This window comes from Piliocolobus tephrosceles, chromosome 11, assembly GCF_002776525.5.
Source record: "Piliocolobus tephrosceles isolate RC106 chromosome 11, ASM277652v3, whole genome shotgun sequence".
Classification (NCBI taxonomy): Eukaryota; Metazoa; Chordata; class Mammalia; order Primates; family Cercopithecidae; genus Piliocolobus; species Piliocolobus tephrosceles.
Window position 1 is genome coordinate 33616332 of NC_045444.1, and position 18735 is coordinate 33635066.

An 18735-nucleotide genomic window follows, 5' to 3' on the forward strand; every position below is an offset into this window, starting at 1 on the left:
ACGAGAGTAAAACTCCATCTCAAAAAAAATGGTTCAGTCTAGGCCGGGCATGGTGGCTCACGCCTGTAATCCCAGCACTTTGGGAGGCTGAGGTGGGTGGATCACCTAAGGTCATGGGTTTGAGACCAGCCTGGCCAACATGGTAAAACCCCATTTCTGCTAAAAAAAAAAAAAAAAAAAAAAAAATTTGCTACTTGGGAGGCTGAGGTAGGAGAATCTCTTGAGCTGGGGAGGCAGAGGTTGCAGTGAGTTAAGATCACACCATTGCATTCCAGCCTGGGCAACAAGAGTGAAACTCCATCTCCAAAAAATAAAAAGTTCAGTCTAGTTCCTAGACTCTAGTAGAGTTTGTTGTTGAAAAATGTCAAAAATCATTTAAATTACTAAAGACTATTATTTTTATAATTATGTGAATATAATTCTTATTTAATGATTATAAAATTGAGAAAGAGTTTTCTATATCTGCACAGAACGAAAACACTTTAGGATTAAAATATAAGAGGAGTCATTAATTAATGAACAAAACTAATGCTTTAAAAGAGAGTTGTTTAGTAGAAATACAAGGTACATTTCTTGTAGAAATACTTGTTATAAACAAACTTTTAGATTATAAAGTTCAACTAAAGCCACTTAAACTCCCTTTATGCACAACTGTTAGCATTTCAACTACAATGCTTTTCACTGGGAAACTTCCACATCACCCTCTGGTTACATTTTTCTCACTTCAATGATGGAAACAACTTTAGTAAAAGAATCCCTTTTACCTTAGGCTTAATGCCTTTACATTTGTGTTAAAAGGTAAAACAAATATCTGATAAAAGATAGACTTATTTCACACAAATAAATACAGTAGTCTAAATGATTTAATACTGGTATAAAACCAAAGGGATTACTCAAAAGTCTAGAAAGAGACCTATGTACTAATACAGAATTTTAGTATTTGATAAAATATTGCATTATACATCAGTGGGGAAAATTAGTCTATTCAAAGTTAGATCCCTACTTCACAGGTAAAATCAGAATAATTCCAAACAAATTATAAATTACAAATATATATATTAAATAAAAAGATGATCAATGTTTTTATAATCTGAAGGAGATAAAAAACTTTCTAGATAAACTTAACTACGTGGAAAACGTAAAACTTTAAATCATCAGAAAAGTCCAAACCAAACTTAAGGGAAGAGAAAAATAAAACACAGAAATTTCGATAAATAAGTATAAGATAAACATTACCACAATAGGTCAAAGACCCAACAGGAAATACAGTCGTGTGTCCCTTAATGACAGAGATACGTTCTGAGAAATGTATTGTTAGGTGATTGCATCATTGTACAAGAATCCTAAGAGTGTACTTACATAAGCCTAACTGGTGTAGTCTACTAGACACCTAGGCTATATGGCATAGCCTATTACTCCTAGGTTATGAACCTATGAGCATGTGATAGTGTAGGCAACTGTAACACAATGGAAAGTATTTGTGTATCTAAACATATCTAAACATAGGAAATGTACAGTAAAAATATGGTTTAAAATCTAATAGGACCACTGTCACATATGTGGTCTATCATTGAATTAAAGGTTGTTATGTGGCACATGACTGTACATAAACCAGGAAATTTCAAAGGTCAATAAAAATATGAAATGACAAGCATTACCACTAACAGAATTATGCAAATTAAACAAAGAACAAAATTATTCAAATTAAACTAAGAGATGAAAGTTCTTCTATTATATGGGCAAACATAAAAATAATAATTGTTTTTGAGGTTGTGAAGAAAAAGGTATTATCAAATATTTTTACAAAGTAAACCTTTAGAGTGGTTTTTAGATGTCTTTTAAAGATGGTGCCTTTCAACCCAGAATTCTACCCATAGAAATTTATTCCAGGAAATATCTGGATGATGATCTAAGTATCTCTTCTTAATTATAAAAAATTAGAAAAAGTCCATAATTGGTGATTAATAAATAGCACCTTATAAAACAAGATGAGAACCATAAAAATGATGCAGATCAAAATTTGCTGATTGCAAAATGATAGGTAAAATAATTTTATTGTAAAAAGTTACATTTATCTCCATCAATAATATACTGATATAAACATCATCAGTATATACAGTATATTATACTGTATATATTATTGAATAAAGAAACCAAATGCTAATTGAGATAATCATTGTTATAGTGGTGGGAATACAGTGATCATTCTTTTTAATGTTTCTGTATTTTGAGTTTTTCTTTTGGCAAAAGCTTGTATTACCTTTATAATCAAGGAAAAAATAAAGTTAAAACATATCTTCTGAAATGGCTGAATATGTTAATATTTACCTTTTTTTAAAGCTTCCAGAAGAAATGAAAGGTTTTCAGCAAAGCTTCCCTGAACAACAAAATGAGATAAAATGATTAAAAATTTAGTGAAATAAATAAAAGAGGGCTGATTCTCAGATTTTATATAAACACTGTATATCTTCTAGTTATTAGAGTCACTGCCCAGACTTTGCTGAGTGTCTCTATACTTCCTATCTAAAACTTAAAATACTTAAACAAAGATGGCACAACACTGAAAATGGCAATTACAATGTCATGCTTGAAATTTTATATTTTAGAACTTGAGGATATAATGATCAAAGAAGAAAAAGAAAAGTAAGGAATTTTATATTTTCCGGACAAAATCTGTAAGAAATTTGAAGGTAGTTTTGTAGAGTTGCCATATTCTAAATATTGTCTGAGACTTAGAAATGGATTCTACTTTGTGTCTTCAAACACAGTGGGGTCTTGCAAGTCTCAAATTAATTTGTACTGGTAAAGAAATAACCATGAATTTAAATGAGATACAAAAACAAAAAGCTTTTTTGAAGCATTAGAACTATAATAGTGTTTGTCTATTCAAGAGTATACTGAAGAATTTTTTAATTTTTATTCATTTATTTTTTGAGACAGAGTCTCGCTCTGTTGCCCAGGCTGGAGTGCAGTGGTGCGATCTCGGCTCGCTGCAAGCTCCGCCTCCAGGGTTCACGCCATTCTCCTGTCTCAGCCTCCTGAGTAGCTGGGACTACAGGCGCCCGCCACCACGCCTGGCTAATTTTTTGTATTTTTTAGTACAGACGGGATTTCACCGTGTTAGCCAGGATGGCCTCGATATCCTGACCTTGTGATCCACCCGCCTTGGCATCCCAAAGTGCTGGGATTACAGGTGTGAGTCACTGCGCCCAGCCAAGAGTATATTGAAGAGTTTATGTATATCATCTCATGTTTGGCTATGTTTACCTGTAATACAGCCAAAACGTTTTTGGATACAATTAAATATTCTTGATGAAACTTAACGTAGTAGATGCTTTATCTAGGTGCTTCAGATTGTGGGTCTCCCATTAAAATATTTTTTTCATTAAAGTTATTAATTTTTATTTCATTCAGAGTTCATAATTAAAAGAAACAGCCAACTTTAAATTTGAGGAGATATAAAGGAGAAAAGAAACGCACTTATTCATTCTCCAGTTGAGAGATCTAACATAAAAATAGCATAAAGTTTTTTAAACTTTCACATAATGTGATGTTGTTATGCTTTTTCCAAGGTAGGCAGACCAAGAGGTGTTATCCATAATTTATCATAATGTAACAAATCCTCAAAGAGACAATCTGTTGGGAAATCAGTGGTCAGTTACTCAAAGGTAGCTTGTCTTTCAGGCTTTTTGTTTAAAAGATTATTATATCTGATACTAAGTATATACTTTTTTTTTTTTTTTTGAGATGGAGTCTCGCTCTGCAAGCTCCGCCGCCTCCCAGGTTCACACCATTCTCCTGCCTCAGCCTCTCTAGAAGCTGGGACTACAGGCACCCGCCACCACGCCTGGCTAATTTTTTTGTATTTTTAGTAGAGACGAGGTTTCACCGGGTTCGCCAGGATGGTCTCGATCTCCTGACCTCATGATCCGTCCGCCTCAGCCTCCCAAAGTACTGGGATTACAGGCATGAGCCACAGTGCCCAGCCCTAAGTATATACTTCTATAAATATGTATTTGTTCATGTATAATATACATATATATGTCTGCTTATATCAAACCAGAAAAGCTGTGGGTTTAATTAAGTGACTTAGGTTCTTATAATGTCTAGCCTCTGCCATTTTATGACCTTTGGCAACCTAATTATGCTCTCTGAGAAGAAACCAAATGTATATAATGAAAGAATTAAACTAATAATTTCTGTACCAGTATTTCTCTATTCAAGAGTATATTGAAGAATTTATGTATATCATATCATGCATGGCTATGCTTACTTGGAACACAGCCAAAACATTTTTGGATACAACTTAAACTAATAATCTCTATATGTGATAATAACAGCGAAGATTAGAACAGATTGATAAAAAATTGTGTTTATTATTTCACATAAAACCAGTATGAATATGTAACATTTAAAAATGTCAGAAACACCTATCCAGATCAACTGGGAACCAAAAGCCAAACTGAGCATACTATTAAGGAACTATCTTTGGCTCAGTATATGCCACTAGCTTCAACATCACATTCTAAACAGGAGGTAGAATATTAGATTTATAGAAGGGGCATTTTGAAATTACACTTCAAAGACCTACAGACTATGGAAGGGACAAATTTACTCAACCTTTTAGATTATTAGATTAGTATTTTTATTATGTTAATATTTTCAGATTAATATATTTATAATTTATAGATTATATAATCTATAATCATATATAATCTATAATTATATAATAATCTATAATTATATATAATCTATTACATAATTATATAGATATAACCCATTATAGATTTATATAGATTATATAATTATATAGATTTACAGATTAATTTTCTAGATTACTGTTAATAGTAACCTATATTTTATAGATTAATTTTATAGATTATTTTATAATTAATAATTTTATAGATTAATTATTAAAGAAAACTCATAAATGCTAGGAGTGTTACACAACTATGGCGGTGTCACTGCAGCACAAAGCACACAGTTCAGAAATTAGAGTGGTGCCACTGCATGGTCACCAGTAACCAGAAAATGAAGTTGGAATGTATATAATCCACTCCAACTGCATAAGCAGTATGAGGCTAGGTAATTTCATCATGAAAATTCAGGTAGCTGCAAAATTAAATTATCATGTTTTCCTTAGGCCCTATATATTAAGTGAAAGGTAAAAGTTTAAAACATTTCAAGTCAGTTTCTTTTATTGATGTTCACTGTCCTGAGACTATAAGATATGACAATGATGTATGAATAAATTTCTGAAAACAGAAGAAGATAACTGACATTTGTACAGCACATTACCATCCAGCAAATTATTTTTTAAGTTAAATGATGTGTAATGTTTTCTTTCTTCTTCAAAATAATCCTGTGAAGCATGGATAATAAAATAATGCCCAGTTAACATGTAAAGAATCTGAATTCAGAGATACTTGTTAGCTCTGGATTTTCAGGTAGTCAAAGGGTTGTAAGGCATGACTGAAACCCACCTATTGCAGCTTCAAATTTAGCACATTTTCTACTATAGGCAGACTACTCAAGTCTCAAAAAAGTAGGAATAGGCTGCTGGAGCATGGTATTTTAAAAAATGTGTTAATCTATCTCCAGAGATGGAGAACCAAAGTATTCACCTTACAGAAAAAGAAATAAACTCAGAATATCTACATAAACTTGGGTTTCTTAGCTAGTTTACAGCTAGTATAACCTACTATGAAAAAATCCAAATATTGTAGAGACTTAATGACTAAATGTATTCTATACATTACACATTTTTATGAAAGAATCTTATATATTTCTATTTAGAATTTCTGAACCTCTCCCTACCATTCCAGAAATATAAAAATATACATGGTATAAAGACATTACCTTAAAGCCTATTTAATAAAATAACTGAAATTATACTTACAAAAACTTTATCTCCAACTACATTTTCCAGATTTAACTGCCTCGTGATTTCCTTTAGGGCGATTTTGTCATTGATCTGCAGCAGTCCTAAAATAAAGTCCATTTAAAAGTATTTAATTTAAACGAAACATGTATTTGATATAGCAGGTTGTTTTCCAGTTAAGTAAATCTTCCCAGTCAAAGCCTGTTAGCTCACATCACTTTCTTTTTAAAACTTAGCAATAAAGACATTCTGTAGAATCAAAAAACAATCCTCCTTGGGATTAGAATGATTTTAAAAAAAAGAAAAAAACCAGAGTCCTTCTGAGACTCCTTCATTATTATTATTATTTTAATTTCTAAAAATACTGCATATGGTGTGCTAAGTAAAACATGGATCTAGTTTTCAAAATCTATTAAAATGAATTTGAAATATACAAGTGAATTTAGTTTCATCATATTAAAAACCTACAAAGTTTATGTAATCGCCAATGGCAAAATAATGGCATACTTACCATTTAAGTGAACTTGTAATACGTTTTCACTCACTTCTTCTATTTCCATGAGTTCTTTCAAAGCATGATTTATTAACTAAATATGAAAAGTTTATGAGATAATAATAGGTAAAATATTTAAAAAGTCCATATTCTTTTTTAAACTACAAGCGATAAGAACAGAATATAAATAAATTGACCTCTTTAACAAATAAGTTTTCAAATTCTTTACAGATAAAAGGTTTAACTAGAACATCTCATATCTGACTCTTTTCAAGAAACAAGAGCCAGGACTGATATAATATTCTCTCAATCACGTACCCAAACTTTTAATACAAATTTAGAAACAACCAAGTTTTAAAACAAATATTTCTCTATATGTCACATTAAACATGTGACATGGCCCTTATAAACTTCATGTCTCAGTTAGTACATTACACATCTCTCTGACAATTACTAAATATCACTGTAATCAGGTAAAAGCCTATTGAATTAAAGGTTTCTATGCAGCATACTTTTTTTATAACACTGTACTGCTCTCGTACTGTGATATCATATATATCTCTTCATATTACCAATGCATTCACTTGTTTAAAGACTTTGAAAGTGAACAGAATTAAGAAAAGCCAAAACTCTTTTTAAAGAGCAAAGATGGACTGTTCCTTCCAATATTAAAATATAGGTACTATCATAAAATAAGTGAACTGGGAAAAGCAATTGTATATACAAAATATTAGTAGAGATGGCATCAAAACTCAGGACAAAAAGGATTACTCAACAAAGGCACTGGGACAACTGGTAAACTATTTTCTAAAACAAAATACTATTTGTATTTGCAATATGCTACTTATTTGTCATTGCAACACCTTATCCAAAAAGAAAAAAGCAAATATGATCCTCATTTTAAATTATATAACTTCCACAAGATACCAAAAATAAAAAAAATTTCCTGGTTGCATGGTTTTTAAAGCATAGGGAATTCTAGGTCCTCTGAAAAGGAGACAATCTCAAGATATCACCTGTCATACTACAAGTAATAGCCCAACTGAGAAGTGACATTTAATGAGAAGTAACATTAAAGGACTGTATACAGGTACTTCTTCACCTCTGGATCAGGTCAGACACTATAATAAGAGTACATCCCTAGATGATATACTGTTGGTCTCTCAAAACAGTGCTTTCAGTAACTCTTTTTTTTTTTTTTTTTTTTTTTAGCAATCCATGGTATTTTCTTTCCTCCATCTCTTGATATTTTGCTTAATACATTTTTTCCTAGGTTTTGTTTTAATTCATAAAATGTTTTATGTTTTGATGAATTATTCAAAACAATTTCAAATCCTTTGCTAAAAGGAATAGGGATTTTAGTAATACCTTCCATTTTATATATGCATAAGGAGAGTTGTAACAGGTTTACAACTTTCTTTCCACTCAACTTACTTTAAACACTAACTTATGCTTTGCTTGGATCAGCCCACTAATATTTTATGGGTTGTGTGTATGGTTTGAAATGATAAATATATTAGCAAGTGATCTTCAAACAATGTTACTTCTAATCTGGGTATTGCTAAAATTTACTGTGTAGTTTAGGCAATCAACCATTTACGTTACCTTTTTTCTTGAATATGTTGTCACCATTTCAAATATTTAAACTACATTATACACTAAAAATATTTAGTTGGTTATTAATGTCACACTGACCAACATAACCAAATCTGGTAATCTCCTTTCCACATTCTTTGTGCCTAAAATTTAATATTACAAACATATCAGGATAATTTTCTTAGATCTCCCCACATCCAGTAATTTTTATGCTCACCAACGATTATACTATTTCCAAATATTATAATAAAAACAGGTTTCACCAACATGCAACTAGGAGAAATATCCTATTTAACCATCTAGCAAATCTGTCCACAGTAAATTCCATGTGTAAGAGCATTTTCTAAGGGTCGGTACAGTGGCTCACACCTGTAATCTGAGTGCTTTGGGAGGCACAGGCAGGAGGACTGCCTGAGCCCAGGAGGTTGAGGCTTCAGTGAGCTATGATTGAGCCACTGGGCTCCAGCATGGGTGACAGAGTGAGAGCCTGTCTCTTAAAATCAAAAGGTATTTTCTAGGGCTCAATCTGTCACTTGAAGCTATATCAATTTTTTAAAAATAAAATGCTTGCAATATTATAAGCCACACTATTGCCTTTTTCAATTAACTGTAGAGTTAGAATTTTTGTATTTCAGACAGTTTGGCCAAGTATAGTGTTTTAAATATACTATAATCTTGGGGTTAGGATTAGGGTTTAAAACAAACATAAGACTACAGGTCTTGTGTTTTAAAATTTGAATTTGTATAATTATACTAATGAGGCTAGGCACAGTGGCTCATGCCTGTAATCTCGGCATTTTGGGAGGCCAAGGTGGGTGGATCACTTGAGCCCAGCAGTTCCAGACCAACCTGGAAAACATGGTGAAACCCTGTCTCTACTAAACATAAAAAACTTATTAGCTGGGTGTGGTGGCACATGCCTGTCCCAGCTACTCAGGAGGCAGAGGTGGGAGGATCGCTTGAGCCTGGGAAGAGGAGGCTGCATTGAGCCTAGGTCGTGACACTGCACTCCAGCCTGGGCAACAGAGTGAGACCCTGTCAAAAAAAAAAAAAAAAAAAAAGAAAGAAAGAAAAGAAAAAATAAAAGAAAAAGAAAAAAATCATACCATTGAGAGTTATTGTATAAAAATAAATTGTATCTGACAATTTATTCAATCCATATTTTCTCTCAGGATACTCCCACACATACAACAAATTACAAAAGTAGCAGAAGTTAAACAATGCTCATCTCTTCAACCTGCCAACATCAGAGTACATCAGGAATACATGAAACTATATCAAAATGGAATGCCAGGCAAGGGACTCTTCCAGATTCCACTATAGTGAAACCCAATAAATGACTGCAAAACACCACAATAGGGCTCTGGTTTAAGAAGCAGAAAGTAGATAAACCATCAGCGTGGCCAAGAATAACCAATCCATTTTGTTAACTGATAAATACTATGACTTAACGCTTTCGCCTTTAAATTTCAGTACCTTGATTAAACCTATAGGGGTTTATGAAAAGGTGCTATAACATGGAAGGAAGGGAACAACAAGCACATTAAAAAGCTTAAGTGCAGATTTAAAATATTAAGCAAGATGGCTGATTAGAGACTCCTGGTGCTCGTACCCTGCCCAAGAAAGGACCACAGCAATGAATGAACAGCTAAGATTTGACTGGCGTGTTGAAGGGAGAGTGCTGGGAAGGGGAAACACATGTGTAGTGACTGAAAATCTAGGAGGGTAGTGTGTAGGCACCTGGCCTCTGCAGCTACATCTCCTGCACCCGGATCAAATCTTCCCGTAGTCAGGAGGGACTTTCCATTTTGGGGAAAAGGTAAGCAGAAGATCCCCACCAGTCCTCACTAGCACCATAAACACCTACAGTCCTTACCACAGGAGAATCCCATAGTCCTAGCAAGCCCTAAGTCAAGGTGGAGAGCTGCTGGGAATTCAAGCAGTTGCATTGCTCCAGATCATGAGAATAAAGTATGCACTCTCCATCCCTCACCCACCTGTAGGCCAACCTGCTGCAGCATGGCACCGTTGAGGCCAAAGCCACTTCTGTTGTGTGCCCGGCTCCGCGGGCCAGTAGCCACTGCACCTTTTCAGTACTAGCAGTCTATCTTCATTCCACCAAGCCCACATAGGTGGTTGAACGCCACAACTCTAGCTGCATGGAGACTGAGCCTATAATTGGTTATGACTCTGGTCCTACACAGCAGGGAAACCAACCTCTTGCTGCCACACTTCCGGCCAGAGGACCAATCTGGCAGTCCCACCCAGGGCAAACTCTTGCTTGAGCTGACCAAACCAGTGTGGGGCTCTCTCTCAAGAAGGACAGGCCCCTGAGCATCCAAGCAGCTGATACACCCCTTGTGCTGGTAGAGTGGCTATGCACCCATACTCAGAACCTCAGAAACAGCCCCACGATACCCTGCGCCCCTCCCTCCTGCAGACATACCTCTGGCTTGCCCAGTGGTCCTGTGCCCACAATCAGGGCCTGAAAAATAGACCAGAAGGTTACCCCTGGCAAGCATGCCTCCAGCCCAGCCGAGCAGCCATGAGCCATGACCTGTACCTGAGAGACAGCCCCATGGGCCACCCATGGTGAATACACCTCCCAAAGGGTGGCCAAGCATCCTTGTGAACACACATTAGGCCTGAGAAGTAGCTCTTCAGGCCATTCTTGAGCCTGCCAAGCAGTCTTGTACTCACCTCCCAAACCTGACAAACAGCGCAGCCTACCTATAACCCATCAGACATGCCCCAGGACCAGCCAACCAATCATGTGCCCACGTCCCTAACCTGAGAAGTACACTAGTCAACTGCCCCTAACAGACACATTACCCTAGCTGGCTGAGCAGCATTACACCCTAGGTCTACAAATCAGCCCTGAGGGTTGCCTCTGGCAGACACTCTTTCGGGCCAGTCAAGCAGCCCTGCTCCTACTTTCCAGGTCTACGAAATGATCCAGTGGGCCATCGCTGCTGAAAAGTTCCAGACCAGCCAAGCAGCAGTGTCACAGGCCTGAGAAACAGCCTCACGGGATGCTCCTAGTGGGCATGCCCATAAGCCAGCTGAATAGCCTTGTGACTGCATCCTGAACCTGAGAAACAATTCTGTGGAACCCCTCAGCAGATATGGCCCCAAGCCATTCGAGGAACTGTATCCCTACACCTCTGTTGGGATTAAGCAGCCTTGCACCTGGATCCCAGGCATGTCCTGGGCCTGAGAAACAAACCAGTGAGTTGCTCCTGGCAAACATTCACCAAGGCCGGCTGAGCAACTGCATGACTAGGCTCCTGGCCACATTAACAGCCCCATCTGCCAGTGTGTCAGATCCCAAGGTGGTTGACCCACCATATGCATGCATATGCCCCTAAACTGAGAATCAGCCCAGCAAACCCACCCCTTGCAAAGCTGTACAGCTACCACCAGAAACTCTCAGCCTAGGCCACTGAGACACTTGTAAATGACACTAGTGTGGATTACAGCTAAAAAAAACTATACAATGACCACACGACTGTATACAACTAGAACCAAGGGCAATGAATCACACCAAACTGACACCTCAAGACACATTCACACAAGTAAGTACTTCCCTATGACATCAATTCTGTCAGATTGAAAAAGGCAATTTTACTTTTCTACCTGAGGCATACCAATCAACATAGGGACACATTAAACATAAAAAAGCAAGAAAACATGATACTTCCAAAGGAAAACAATAAACCCTCTAGTAACAGACAAGAATCATACGGAAATACAGAAAATGCCAGAAGAATTTAAAATAATAATCTTGACAACACTCGGTGAAATTAAAGAGAATACAGATAGAAAATTAAACAAAATCAGAAAAACAATTTGTGATTAAATAAGAAATTATCAGAGATACCATAAAAAACAAACAGAAATCCTACAGCTGAAGAAGTTAATTTATGAAACAGAAAATACAATTGAGACTTTCAACAACAAACTACACCAAGCATAAGGATTTCTTAAATTGAAGACAAATTGTTTGAAATAACACAGGCAGACAAGAAAAAAAGAAAGAATGAATAAAGTCTACAGGATTTATAAGACTTCAGTAAGTGAACAAATATTTGTATTACTGTCCTTTCAGGAGGAGAAAAGAAGGAAAAGGTGAGAAAAACATATTTAATAAAACAGTAGTTGAAAACTTCCCAGTTCTTGAGAGAGGAATGGACATCCAAAGGAAGCTCAAAATTCCAAACAGACTCAACACAAACAGAAGGTCTTCTCTGAGGCATATTATAGTCAAATTGTCAAAAGTCACAGACAAATAATTAAAGCAGCAAGGGTAAAGTGTCAAGTCACTATAAGGGAATCCCTATTATACTAACAGTAGGCATCTTCTTCTTTATAGTAGATTTTTTTAATTAAAAATTTTAAACTCTTTATCATTTCTAAAAATGATATTGTAAAACATCTTTCATACTTCTTCTTTACATTTTAGCTGATTGTCAGAATATACAACAGCAGATTTCTTAAGAGAAACCTGACAGGCCAGAGGGGAATGGGATGATACACTCAAAGCTCAGACTGAAAGAACTGTCAGCTAAGAATATAATACCCAGCAGCTTCAGAAATAAAGGAGAAATAAAATGTTTCACAGACATGCAAAAACTAAAGCAATCCGTCATCACTAGACCAGACTTACACGAAATGTTCATGGGAGCCTTACATCCATAAATGAAAAGATGATAACCACCATTATGAAAACAGGGGAAACTATAAAACTCACTGGTAGTACAGATACATAAAGGAGAAAGAGAAGTACCCAACTGGAAAAATAAATGAGAGGAAGTAAGAAACAAAGGATATACGAAACAACCAGAAAACAATCACTAAAATGACAGGGTAAGTCCTCACTTATCAATAATAATCTTGAATATAAACCAATTAAGTTTCTCATTTAAAAAATACAGAACAGATACAAAAACAAAACTCAATTATATGCTGCTACAAGAAACTCACCTCACCTATACAGACACACAGACTTTTTAAAGGTATGAAAAATTATCCTAGGAAAATGGAAAATAAAAGTGATACGAAAGTTGTAAAAACAAAGAACACTATATAATAATAAAAGGATCAATTCAACAACAGAATATAAGAGTTGTACATGTAAATGTATCCAACACTGAAACACTCAGATGTATAAAGCAAGTATTATTAGATCTAAAGAGAGATAGACTGCAATAAAATAATAGGAACTTCAACACCCTATTCTCAGCACTGGACAGATAATTTAGACAAAAAATCAATAAACAGAGACTGAATTTGAACTTCACCATAGACCAAATGGACCTAAAAGACATTTATAGAACATTTCACCTAATAACTGCAGAATGTATATTCTTCTCATCAGCACATAGAAGATTCTTCAGGATTGACCTTATGTTAGGACACAACATAAGTCTTAAACATTTTTTTTAAAAAAGCAAAATCATATCAAGTATCTGATCTGGCCACAGTGGAATAAAACTAGGTATCAATAATGAAAAGAACTGGCTAGGTGTGGTGGCTCACACTTGTAATCCCAACACTTTGGGAGGCCAAGGTGGGAGGATCCCTTGAGCCCAGGAGTTTGAGACCAGCCTGGACAACATAGGCAGACCTTGCCTATATATTTTTTTAAAGTAATAAGAGGAACATTAGAAACTATACAAAAATACAGAAATTAGACAACATGCCCCTGAACAATGGGCAACAGAAATTAAGAATATTACAGATTCCTAGAAACAAATGAAAACAGAAACACAACATACTAAAACTTAAGGAACACAGCAAAAGCAGTATTAAAAGGCAAGTTTATACCAATATATACCTACACCAAAAAACTAGAAAGATTTCAAATAAAGAATCTAACAATGCAATCCAAAAAATCAGAAAAATTTTAAATAAAAAATCTAACAGTGTATTCCAAAGAGCTAGAAAAGAACAAACCAAACCCCAAATTGGTCAAAGGAAATAATAAATATCAGAGAAAGAATAAACAAAATTGAAACAAAAATTGCTTAGATAGACTAAGAAAGACCAAACTAAATAAATGAGAAAAGAAAAAAGAGACATCACACTGAATATCACAGAAATAAAAAGGATCATTACAGACTACTATGAAGAACTATACATCAATTAATTACAAAACCTAAAGTTCCTGGACACATAAAACCTCTCAATATTGAAGCAAGAAGAAACAGAAAACCTGGAGAGACCAATAACAAATAATGAGGTAGAATCAGGAATAAAAAGTCTTCCAACAAAGGAAAATCCAGTACTGGATGGCTTCACTGCTGAATTCTACTAAACCCTTAAGGAATTAATGCCAATTCTTCTAAAACTACTCCAAAAAATTCAAGCACAGGAAATCCTTCCTAATTCATTCTATGAGGCCAGCATAACCCTGACAGCAAAACTAGACAAGGACAAAACAGCAACGAAAACTATAGGTCAATATCTCTGATGAATATAGATGCAAAAGTTTTCAACAATGTATTAGTAAGCTGAATGCAAAAAGATAATTCACCATGATCAAGTGGGATTTATCCCAGGGATGCAAGGATGGTTTAACATATGCAAATCAATGAACATCATATAGCACATCAAAAGAATGGAGGCCAAAAACTATAACATCTCAATGGATGCAGAAAAAAATGTGATAAAATCCAACATTCCTTCATGATAGAAACTGTCAATAAATAGGTACAGAAAAAAAGCACCACAACATAGTAAAAGCCATATATGACAAACCCAAAACCGACATCATACCGAATGGGGAGAAACTAAAAGTTTCTCCTGTAAGAACTGGAACAATACAAGGATGTTCACTCTCCCCATTCTTACTCAACATAGTACTAGATGTTCAAGCTAAAGCAACTGGAAAGGAGGAAGTCAATTCGTTCCTTTTTGCAGATGACATAATCTTATATATAGAAAAACCTAGAGACTCTACCAAAAAACTCTTAGAATTTCAGTAAAGTTGAAGGCTACAAAATCAATATACAATAACCAGTAATGTTTGTATATACTAACAACAAACTAGCTGAAAAAAAAAATCAATAAGGCAATCCCATTTATAAGAGCTACCAAAAAAATTGAAGTACTGAGGAATAAATTCAGTCAAGGAGGTGAAAGGTATAGTTTTGTACAAGGAAAACTACAAAGCACTGAAGAAAGAAATTGAGGAGGATACAAACAAATGAAAAGACCCCATACTCACAGACAGAAAGAATGAATATTGTTAAAATTACTATATTACCAGAAGCAATCTACAGTTTCAATGATATTCCTATCAAAACACCAATGATATTCTTCACAGAGACAGAAAAAAAAAAAATGCTAAAATTCATATGAAACAACAAAAAATGCCAAATCGCTAAAGCAATCCTGAGCACAAGGAATAAGGCTGGAGTCAACGTATTACCTAACTTCAAATATACTACAAAGCTGTAGTAACCAAAACGGCATGGTACTGGCATAAGAACAGACATGTAGATCAATAGAACAGAATAGAGAACCCAGAAATTAATCTGCTTATCAATAGCAAACTGATTTTTACAAAGGCCAAGAACACTCATTAGGGAAATGGCAATTTCTTCAATAAATGGTGCTGAGAAAACTGGATATGCAGAAGAATTAAACTAGATTCCCATCTCTCATCCTACACAAAAATCAATTCATAAAGGATCCAAGACATCAATGTTATAAAACTACTAGAAGAAAATATAGGGGTAATACTTCAGGACACTAGTCTAGGAAAATATCCTATGAGTAAGACATCCAAATCACAGACAACATAAAAAATAGACAAATCCGATGACATCAAACTCAAAAGCTTCTGCATAGCAAGGGAAACAATCAACAGCGTGAAAAGACAACCTACAGAATACATGAAAACATCTGCAAACTATTCATCTGATAGGGATTCATATCCAGATTACACAAGGAACTCCAGTATCTCAAGAGCAAAAAACTGATTTGCTTAAAAAACAGGCAAATTATCTGAACAGACATTTCTGAAAAGACATATATATAGCCAACAAATACATGAAGAAATGCTTAACATTATTAATCATCAGGAAAATGCAAATAGAAACCACAGTGAGGTAACATCTCAGCCCAGTTAGGATGCCTATTTTCAGATAAAAAAAAAAAAAAAAAAATGCTAGTGAGTATGCAAAAAAAAAGGGAACTTTTATACACCACCGGTGGGAATGTAAACTAGTATAGCCAATATTGAAAACAGTATAAAGGTTCCCCCAAAAACACTACAATTAGAACTACCATATGGTCCAGCAATCACACTACTGAGAATTTATATAAAGGAAAGGAAATCATTAGATCAGAGAGACATCTGCACCCTGTGTTTATTGTTGTACTATTCACAATAGCCATGATATGGATCAACCTAGTTGTCCAACAACAGATGAATGGATAAAGAATATGTGTAAACACACACAATGGAATACTGTTCAGCTATTAAAAAAAGAAATGAAATCCTGTCATTGACAGCAACATGGATGGAACTGGAAAAGGTTATATTAAATGAAATAAGACAGGAAAAGAAAGTTAAACACCATGGGTTTTTATTCATCTATGGAAGCCAGGGAAAGTAAATACTACAGAAGTCAAAAGTAGAAGAGAGGATAGGGTAGGAAGGGTAGGAGGAAAGGAGGGATAGGGGAGAGATTCAATAATGAATACAAAATTACAGCAAGATAGGAGGAGTAAGTTACAGTGTTGTACTATCATTGTTCTGTAACTATAGGATGACTATAATTAACAATAATACTTTCCAATAGCTAGAAGGATACTGGATGTTCCCCAAACAAATAAATGATAAATGTTTGAGATGATTGATATGCTAATTACTCTGATTTGATCACTATACATTCTATGTATCAAAACATCACTATATATCCCATCAAAGTGTATAATTATTATGAGTCAACTTAAAAATAAAGTATAAAAAGGTTAATTACTATTTAAAATGACTATTTTATGAAATAAATGTTTTGAGCTATTTAAGCCAGACTTAGACAAGAAGGAAAGATTCTTAGAAAACTGAAATGCAATATCAGATTAGAAGAAGCAAAAGACAGCACTGGCAGTAAAGAAAATTACATTGGCCATATGATAGAATGCTGAGAGGGGGGAAAAAAACATGAAAAAGATAGTATACACAGAAAAATGAAAACAAAGATTTAAGAACTGAATATTCTAATACTGGATATTCATTTTTTTCTAATCCTAAGAAAAAATGAAGGAGAATATTCAAAAATAAAAGAATATTATTCTTTAGTGAACAATACCCTCTAAATTTATACTAAAACATATGCAGAATATTAGTGAATTTTATGATCAACCGTTAGACATAGTCAATGAATAACTAATGCAATAAGAGAAGAAAAGGAATAAAAGGTATGGAGATAGGGAAGGAATAATTAAAACTGCCTTTGCTGACAGGTAACATAACTGAGTAAAAAATCTCAAAGAAGCGACAAAAAAACTAATGGAATTGAGAAGCGATTATAGCAAGGTTGCAGAAAACAAGGTAATATACAAAAGCCAACTGTTTAGCTATCTACCAGCAATGAAGACTTAGAAAAGGAAATTAGAAACACAGCACTCTTCACAATAGCACCAAAAAAAAAAAATGAAAAATTAGGTATAAATCTAACAAAACATGTATAATATCTTTATTAAGAAAACTACAAAAACTGACAAAATTCCTAAATACATAGATACTCCATGAACGGGAAGACTTTCCTAATGTGATGTATAAATTCAACACAAAATCCCAGCAATTCAATACAAAGATTCCCAGAATTTTTTGGGTATGTACAAAGTGATTCTAAATAAGGGGAAAAAAGGTCTGCTACACTCAAATATACCACCCTAACTTTATAAAGTCTTACATGTCTTCTATGATTTAAAAAAAAAAAAAAAAGTAAAATATTACAAAATAATGAAATGAAAAGTATTTTCAGTATTATATAAAATAAGAATCAGCATATGCCAACGAACACCAGAAATGAACAGCTTTTACCATAGTTTTTCCTGATCCTCGGGGTCCGATAATGAGGACAGAGTTACTCTCTCCATGGAGAGCGGTCCTTTTTAGCAGCTCACTTAAGTGTCTAAAATGATATAAATAGGACAAAATTTTAAAAATGAAGCTGGAATACTTTGTTAGGTTGTAGTTTTTTAAAAGGCATATTTGAATATGCTTAGAAATTTCCTCTCTTCTCTCCCTCTGGGCACTTGGCCTAGCCTCTGAATGGTCCTAAATAGAAAAATACAAAAGAAATAGGAGGGTAGTATAGACTCTCTGAAATCTTCAGGTGAAAATGTATCAGATTGGAATATATTGATTTGTATGATCGTGGGGACAATAGTGGCAACTCTCAGGACTCTTGGATTCAAATCTCTTTTCCTACTAATACTCTGAACTTTCACTCTATAGTTGGCTGCTAGCTATTAAGGGCAAGATGGTTAGAATTCTCTCCATAGTATTAGATAACAGAAACAAAACAAGATTGAACGTTAAAAGTGCTATCGCATTATGGAAATATGTGTATCTGCTCCTGCTTCACGCTATGTGGTGTTTCTATTCACAAAGCAAAATTTTTTACTTCTATAAAAGTGTTTGTTAGGTTTGTTTGTTTGTTTGTTTATTTATTTATTTATTTATTTATTTTTGAGACGGATTTATTTATTTATTTATTTATTTATTTATTTATTTATTTATTTATTT

At 34.4% G+C, this 18735-nt stretch overlaps 1 protein-coding gene across 6 annotated transcripts in view; it reads right to left on the minus strand.

Moving 5' to 3' along the window:
* ORC4 (origin recognition complex subunit 4) overlaps positions 1 to 18735 on the minus strand; it is a 90965-nt gene that overhangs the window by 21645 nt on the left and 50585 nt on the right. For 4 of the 6 annotated variants that reach the window (XR_002732656.2, XM_023217464.2, XM_023217465.1 and 1 more), the window contains exons 4-7: positions 18028 to 18118; positions 6393 to 6468; positions 5900 to 5985; positions 2329 to 2377 (exon numbers count right to left, since the gene is read on the minus strand). Coding sequence is in view for 5 of the 6 variants with exons in the window: in XM_023217464.2 (XP_023073232.1) it covers positions 2329 to 2377; positions 5900 to 5985; positions 6393 to 6468; positions 18028 to 18118 (302 nt within the window). In the remaining variant the exon portion in view is untranslated. The remainder of the gene's footprint in view (positions 1 to 2328; positions 2378 to 5899; positions 5986 to 6392; positions 6469 to 18027; positions 18119 to 18735) is intronic. The other 2 variants (XM_023217468.1, XM_023217469.2) reach the window with 1 other exon arrangement.